This window comes from Salmo trutta, chromosome 11 (assembly GCF_901001165.1).
Source record: "Salmo trutta chromosome 11, fSalTru1.1, whole genome shotgun sequence".
NCBI lineage: Eukaryota > Metazoa > Chordata > Actinopteri > Salmoniformes > Salmonidae > Salmo > Salmo trutta.
The window spans coordinates 18,433,469-18,441,957 of record NC_042967.1 but is presented as its reverse complement, the minus strand read 5'-3'; the positions used below and the strand labels follow the sequence as shown (position 1 = coordinate 18,441,957).

The following is an 8,489-nucleotide window of genomic DNA, read 5'->3' as shown; positions in this document are numbered from 1 at the left end:
AGGGCAGGGAGGTCCTCAGGCAGAGAGAGAAGGGAGGAAAGTGTAATCACAAGGCTGAGACTGGGAAACACAAGGCTCAACAGGATATTGAAAATGGTAGGAAAACATCCGACTGGGTGGTTTTATCATTGTCAGGAGGAGATGGAGACAGTGAGACATGTTCCATTTCAGTGCCAGCAATATGGGAGGGAAAGGGAGAGATTATTGTTAGATTTAAGGTGTAATGGGGTTGAAGAGCCAATATTAAGTGAACTGCTGGGGAAATATTCAGGGGGTGTAGTATTTAATGATGTATTTCGCTTCCTTAGGGAGATGAGAATTATGGGTAGGATTTAGACCATCCTTGTCTCTGGTTAACACTCCAGTCCAGTTGGTGGCGGTAACGCACCTTAAAAAAATCCAATGAAGAAGAAGAAAACGAAAGTAGTTACTTCTCACGACAACCAACACTAGGAGAAAAATATATAGTTTGGTAATTAAGTCTATTCTATTGGAAATCTGTTTGTTTGGGTGGCATAGGATACTTGTTTCTTAAATAGTTTGTAACGTGTATGTGATGAATGAATGTTGTTTTAATGGAAGGCAATTGCCTTTGAAAAAGACAATTTTTTTTAGGGCTATTTTAGTGCACACCGTAGCAAACCAAAGCAAAACGTTTTGCAACAAAAACGAGAGTTTCTTAGTAGGCTACTATTTTAGTGACGGCTAAATAGTTTTAGACATAACACGACAATAATCCACGTTTTTTTAGACAACAATAATCCGCATTTTAACATGCTTTCAATTCCACAGATGTTGAATCCTGGGGAAGTAAAGCACAGCATGGGTTGGAAACTACTCTACTGTGTTTTTACATTGATGGTTGGCCTTCTTGGTACGTTTTTCCTAAATTCATCATTTTAGATAGCCTATGTTCTTTTGGTGTGAACTGGCCTCTTGATCAACATCATTGTTGTTCACTGTATTAGCCTAATGTCCAATATGTTGAGGATTGAGTTAGGCTACAAATATGTAAACCAAATAATCCTTGAATTTCTTTTGCTTCCTGACCGTTTCCACAGAATGCCCCTCGATTGGTAATGGTATCATTCTTAAAATTGTGAATTTGAAGGACAATGTGACTCTCCCTTGCAATGCAACCTGTGACATTGGCATCGTTTGGAGGATTGTGGATGGCCAGGTTGTTGCCAAGATTGATCAAGGAAAATTGATTGAAGGAAAGCGCTTTGAGAAGAGGGTTAAAATCAACAATGACCTCTCTCTCACAATCCGCTCTGCTGTGTACAATGACAAGGGCTCATATGAGTGTGTCTGTAATAATCGGAATGTTGCAGATGTAAAGCTAGATGTTCTGGGTAAGCTGAACAGACATGACAAAACTTTACATATTGAATGTTGACTGGGAACAAGAACTATGACTACTTTACTCAGGGATAGATTTGAAGAGTTTACTTCCAAAACGCTATATCCACCATTTTTTTCATAAGGAATGATTGGTTATGGGTACCTTCAATATTACTGTTCTCAGATTTAGTTTTGTTCATATGTTTTTATTTGCAAAATACTATATATATTTTTTAGCTGGAATGGAATGTTCGTATCCTGTATATTTGACAGTGATATGTGATTGTCTCACCGACACCTAGGTATCTTAAAGGGATACTTCATCATTTGGGCAATGAGGCCCTTTATCTATTTCAATGGAGTCAGATGAACTTGTGGATTCCATTTTTATGTCTCTGTGTCCAGTGTGAAGGAAGTTAGAGGTAGATTCGTGAGCCAATGCTAACTAGCGTTAGCGCAATGACTGGAAGTCTATGGGTATCTGCTAGCAGTTTTTTGTTACATTTGACTGTAAAACATAGTAGTACTACTTATTTCTCTGAGAGGCGGCTATATAGCATTTTGAAGAAAAAAAACATGGTTATTTGTCTCTGAAATGAAACCATCCAGTGATAGATTTTAAACAAATACATTGAACAAACCCATACCATGATTAGATAGTGAAAAAACATACCAATCTCTTTCATAATTTCTAATTACAATAAAAGACCAACATTTCTGAAAATGGACATATAGCGTTTTGAAATGAAACTCTTCATTTATGCATTTGCAATTGTTGCAATATTGTAATATTGGCCAGACCACTGTTTGTCTGAAGTCAGTGTGTAATTCAAATTCTACATACTGTAGATTTGTGTTTTAGAGTTGTGATCAATGATCATAATAGTATAATATCATTCTGTTCTTTATTTGCGTCTATTCAACTCACTTCCTTTATCCTTCATTCCCTCGTCCTTCACTCCTCTCCATTTGGCTTTCACACTACGCTAACTTTAACCCCCCAGCACCTTCTTTCTGACCTTAACCCCCCAGCACCTTCTCTCTGACCTTAACCCCCCAGCACCTTCTCGCTGACCTTAACCCCCAAGCACCTTCTCTCTGACCTTAACCCCAAGCACCTTCTCTCTGACCTTAACCCCAAGCACCTTCTCTCTGACCTTAACCCCCAGCACCTTCTCGCTGACCTTAACCCCCAAGCACCTTCTCTGACCTTAACCCCAAGCACCTTCTCTCTGACCTTAACCCCCAAGCACCTTCTCTCTGACCTTAACCCCCAAGCACCTTCTCTCTAACCTTAACCCCCATCACCTTCTCTCTAACCTTACCCCCCAGCACCTTCTCTCTAACCTTAACCCCCAGCACCTTCTCTCTAAACTTAACCCCCCAGCACCTTCTCTCTAAACTTAACCCCCCAGCACCTTCTCTCTAACCTTAACCCCCCAGCACCTTCTCTCTGACCTTAACCCCCAGCACCTTCTCTCTGACCTTAACCCCCCAGCACCTTCTCTCTAACCTTAACCCCCCAGCACCTTCTCTCTGACCTTAACCCCCCAGCACCTTCTCTCTGACCTTAACCCCCCAGCACCTTCTCTCTGACCTTAGCCCCCAGCACCTTCTCTCTGACCTTAACCCCCCAGCACCTTCTCGCTGACCTTAACCCCCCAGCACCTTCTCTCTAACCTTAACCCCCAGCACCTTCTCTCTAACCTTAACCCCCCAGCACCTTCTCTCTGACCTTAGCCCCCAGCACCTTCTCTCTGACCTTAACCCCCCATCACCTTCTCTCTGACCTTAACCCCCCAGCACCTTCTCTCTGACCTTTACCCCAGCACCTTCTCTCTGACCTTAACCCCCAGCACCTTCTCTCTGACCTTAACCCCCCAGCACCTTCTCTCTGACCTTAACCCCCCAGCACCTTCCCCCTTCACTTTAACCGCCCAGCACCTTTCCCCTTCACTTTAACCCCCCAGCACCTTCTCTCTGACCTTAACCCCCCAGCACCTTCTCTCTAACCTTAACCCCCCAGCACCTTCCCCCTTCACTTTAATTGTCATACATTCCATGTAGACCTATATCTAATTCAATTGCTTTCATAATGGCACACCATTCAAGGCCCACCCCTCTTCTCCCTCCTCATCTAACAGTCCCGACAGAAGAATCAGCTCATGTCGGAGATAATGTCACACTTCACTGCTATGGCTCGACCAATAAGCAGGCAACCGATGGTGAGATGCATGTCCAGTGGGAGAAAGATGGACAGACCGTGCTGAAGATTGACCCAACCAATACTACCTATGGCCCTGGATTCATTGACAGGACATCAGTGACCAGGGATGGTTACATAGAGGGTGACCTGTCCTTCACCTTCACCGGTGTACGCTTGTCTGACCAGGGGACCTACCTGTGCTTCTTCAACCGTGATAGTGACCAAGGATATCCACATGGAGTCACTCTCACTGTTAAAGGTGGGATGTCTATTGAATGCATTGCTCACTTAAGTATTGTATTTAATATTCACTTTTTAACGTATAGACATTGTTTGTCTTATTATCATAGTAGTAGATGTAGTGTTAGTGTAATATTTCAAGAGAATAGTATTTAGTCATGGCAGTCTTGCTGTTTTGTATTGTTGTCTGCGCTAGTTGAGATTATAAACTGGGTGGTTCAAGCCCTGAATGCTGATTGGCTGACAGCGTGGTATATCAGCCTAAGACCACACCCCCTCAGGCCTTATTGCTTCAGTATAATATTGTCATATCCCTTATCTTTGCTGCACTAACACTACTATTTTCTGTGTCTTTCTTTCTCTAGAAAAGCAATTGGAGCCTGCAATGATTGATAGTGAAAGGAGTAGGGTACCAGTGATAGGAGTAATTATTCTACTTCTGTCAATCATTTGTGTGCTCTGGTTACTGGCGAGAAACAGGAGAAACAGGAGACAGCCAACAGAGGACAACACGATGATTAACATAGCATCACCACCACATCTCTCCATCGAGGATCTTCCTGTTCCAGTTCAGGATAGCCAACCGTTGCCAGAAGTCCGAAGAATCCAGAGTTGTTGTGATGATTATCTTGATGAGACCATGTGCCCTGAGGGGATGGATGAATGCACAGAGGAAGAGGAGGAGCTCCATCTCCCTGTAACTGAAAGTGGGACACTGCTAGAGCAGAAGAAGAGTAACACAGGGAGTTGAGTTATGTATGAAGGTAGTCTGTTTTGGTTGCCAACTTCTTTGTTGTTGTGAAATGTTGGATGAAATGTTCTATGTTCACTGAAGTGGATGTGGATGTCTTCCTATCATAGTTTACTGTATGAATCGGTAGCCAATGACTGTAGCTTGATTGGCTTGGATCAAATGATACAGGGTTTATTTTATCTAGGACCCAGTCTTTGCTGATGTCCTGCCTAGTCTTCCAGCCTCACTGGTGGCTTAAATTGTTTTCCCTGTGGACCCATTTTTAATGCGACCGATTTTACACCAGCATAAGCATTTTATCGGGGGGGGGGGGGGGGGATAAAGGAGGATCTTTTAACCTCTCTCTGGCAGGTGGGACGCTATCGTCCCACCCACGGTTCACACTATTCAACAGCCAGTGAAAAATCAGAGCGCCAAATTCAAAACCACAAAATGTCAGAATTCAAAGTTCTCAAACATAGGACTATTTTACATCATTTTATAGATACACTTCTCCTGAATCGAACCACGTTGTCCGATTTCAAAAAGGCTTTACAGCGAAAGCAAAACATTAGATTATGTTGGGAGAGTACATAGACACAAATAACCACACAGCCATTTTCCAAGCAACTAGATGCATCACACATACCAAAAACACAGCTAAATGAAGCACTAACCTTTTGACGATCTTCATCAGATGACACTCGTAGGACCTCATGTTACAAAATACATGCATTTTTTGTTCGATCAAGTTCATATTTATATCCATAAACCCCATTTTACATTGGCGCATGACGTTCAGAAAATATTTTGCCTCCAATACTGCCGGTGAATCAGCACAACAATTTACAAAAATACTCATCATAAACGTTGATAAAATGTTCAACTGTCATTCAAAGAATTATAGATGAACATCTCCTTTATGCTAACGCTGTGACAGATTTTAAAAAAGCTTCCAAGAGAAAAGCACACTTTGCAATAATCTGAGTACGGCGCTCAGAAAAATACACTAGGCAATACAGATACCCGCCATTTTGGAGTCATCTACAATATTAAATAGCATTAGAAATATTCACTTACCTTTGATTTTCATCAGAAGGCACTTCCAGGAATCCCAGGTCCACAATAAATGTTGCTTTGTTCGATAAAGTCCATAATTTATGTCCAAATAGCTCCTTGTTGTTAGCGCGTTCAGTTAGCTACTCCAAGTGTAGGAAGAGAAAATGTCACGACGAAAAGTAAAAAAAAGTTCTACTTATGTTCGTTCAAACATGTCAAACGTTGTAAAGCATCAATCTTTATGGCCTTTATAACGTCAAACTTCAATAATATTCCAACCGGACGATTCCAGTGTCTTGAAAAACGTTTTGGAACACAGCTAACTCTCACGTGAATGCGCACCAATGAACTGATGTCCTTCCCTGGGTCACCAACTTCCCCACCTTCTTGTTCGCTCTCTGTTCATTCTAGAAGCCTCAAACAACTTTCTAAAGACTGTTGACATCTAGTGGAAGCCTTAGGAAGTACAAAATGAACCCTAACTCACTGTGTGTTCGATTGGCAATGACTTGAAAGGACTACAAGCACCAGAATTCTCACTTCCGGGTCAGATTTTTCTCAGGTTTTTGCCTGCCATATGAGTTCTGTTATACTCACAGACATCATTCAAACAGTTTTAGAAACTTCAGAGTGTTTTCTATCCAAATCTACTGGCAATATGCATATTCTAGTTCCTGGGCCTGAGTAGTAGGCCGTTTAATTTGGGTACGTTTTTCATCCGGCCGTGAAAATACTGCCCCCTACCCTAGAGAAGTTAAGTGGGTGGATATGAAAGGGAAGCTGGTAGGGTATAAAGGAGGAATCATTCATCTCTCTGGTGGTGGTGCTACTGATATTGTAAATGGAAGGTTTACTGGTCAAGATCAATGTCACATCTAATCTGGCCTTGCTTGATATCTCAGGGGACATCACAGTTGTATGTAATATACAATATTCCAACAAGAGGGCAGATGTACACCATCATTTTTTATGTAAAGTGTCACGGCTCCTCCTCTGCAGTGCAGGGGTGGTTCCTCCTGCAGGCAGAGGAGGGTCGTTAGTGATTGGAGCTGGTGTTGATTGGAGCCACCTGGGCTCAGGGTATTTAACAAACTGCTCCACTAACCTCTTGCTTGTCTTCTCGCTTCGCTTGCTCTCTCTCCCTGCTCCTCCAGGTATGATCCTGTTTTGTTTGTTCCTTTGTTGGTTTATTTAGTTTCCACTCAGTCATGTTCACACACACATATTCACGCATCCATGCACCTTACATACACCTTACATTATGACATTTCCACACCTCATTCCTTTTTCTTTGTTTAGAGTTAATAGTTTTGTTTTATAATAAAGAACTTTTTGAATTGGCCTATACCGGTTGTTGATGTCCTCATTTTTGCCACAGGCTATCTACCGGCCTGTGACAAAAGTGTGATTATTTTTGAGTCAGTGATACACTTGGGATGTCCCTACCCTAAATCCTAACCTGAAACAACAAGCAATACCTTAATCCTTACATTAACTATTTTACATTTCAACTTCTGTGGGGTAGGCACGTCCCAGGGATCCTCGATAACAGATGAATGCATTATTATAACGTATAATGATGCATAATAAATATATGCATTTGCTAAAGGATTATAAAGAATGTTTCCTATATTTACGTTTATTTTATCAAATGTAAGAAATACTATTGTTCACAAAGTGTAAACCTGTGTCAACTGTTTTGAGCAGCTGGCACAAGCACCTGTAACTTTTGTAGTGATTGTCATTCTGAGTCTTTTCGGTGAGCCGGATCATTTGGCAACGTTCACGTAATAGAGCCGGTCCATATGTCAGATCTGGCCAAATTATTAGATGTCCTGCAAAACAATGTCATATTTTTTTTATGCACGTTAAAAAGAATCTGCATGAACCAGATTGCCGTGATCTCCCCACTATTTATTGTTTTTGCAGTGAGGACTCACCCTCTTTAGAATGATTTTGTAATTTATCTGCAGAAACAATAAATAGCTCAAAAAGGAGTAGTAGCAGTATGCAAATCAGGGAGCCAAATGAACAACTTTCACCAATGTGATTCGGTTACGTTCAGAAAAAGACGTTAATTCGCTTACTACCCAAAGCTAAGAGCCAATTGGTGCTTGATCCGAAAATGTGGTCTGAGGTGCCCTATGGATGGTGTGACGGAATTGCGGGCCCCCGGAGCCACGCAGAGGCCATCTTGAGCTCCATACCGTATCGCCATGGCCTCTCAAATGTTGTAACAATGCAGATGGCATGATTGGTTGAAGGTAGGTGAGGTCGGGAGGTCCTGTATAAACATAAACTCCCTTCCTTGACAGCTGCACCATCGAGAGCATCCTGACCGGTTGCATCACCGCCTGGTATGGCAACTGCTCGGCATTTGACCGTAAGGCTACAGAGGGTAGTGCATACGGCCCTGTACATCACTGGGGCCAAGCTTCCTTGCCATCCAAGCCCAAAAAAGTGTCAGACTCCAGTCACCCAAGTCATGGACTGTTTTCTCTGCTACCGCATGGCAAGCGATACCAGAGCATCAAGTCTAGGATCAAAAGGCACCTTAACAGCTTCTATCCCCAAGCCATAAGACTGCTGTACAATGAAATGAAATGGCCACCCGGACTATTTACATTATTTTATTACGTTACTTTTTACTTTAGTTTATTTGGTACATGTTTTCTTAACTCTTCTTGAGCTGCACTGATGGTTAAGTGCTTGTAAGTATTTAACGGTAAGGTCTACACTTGTATTCGGAGCATGTGATAAATAAAGATTGATTTGAACTTCCTTCACAACAGCCCTGCGCTGCTCCGCATAGTATAAGAAGTATGAATGCCCTGACTTCTGTAGAGGCATTATCACGGTAAATGGGTTGCGGACCGTCGCTGGAGGCTCCGGACTAGGGATGCGCAC

General features: G+C 42.3%; 1 protein-coding gene across 1 annotated transcript; it reads left to right on the top strand.

Moving 5' to 3' along the window:
* The first annotated feature begins 375 nt into the window (after positions 1-375).
* Positions 376-4,969, top strand: LOC115202365 (fibroblast growth factor receptor 3). Its single transcript, XM_029766484.1, has 5 exons — positions 376-472; positions 793-874; positions 1,062-1,355; positions 3,489-3,809; positions 4,156-4,969. Exons 2-5 carry the CDS (start codon positions 793-795, stop codon positions 4,539-4,541), a joined length of 1,083 nt encoding a protein of 360 aa, XP_029622344.1. The 5' UTR covers positions 376-472; the 3' UTR covers positions 4,542-4,969.
* Positions 4,970-8,489: the final 3,520 nt, after the last annotated feature.

Excerpts from the sequence above, each read along its gene's own strand:
- LOC115202365 (XM_029766484.1), top strand. The coding sequence starts at position 793 with ATGTTGAATCCTGGGGAAGTAAAGCACAGCATGGGTTGGAAACTACTC. Across the intron at positions 1,356-3,488 it reads TGTAAAGCTAGATGTTCTGG|TCCCGACAGAAGAATCAGCT; the intron begins GTAAGCTGAACA and ends CTCATCTAACAG. Across the intron at positions 3,810-4,155 it reads AGTCACTCTCACTGTTAAAG|AAAAGCAATTGGAGCCTGCA; the intron begins GTGGGATGTCTA and ends TTCTTTCTCTAG.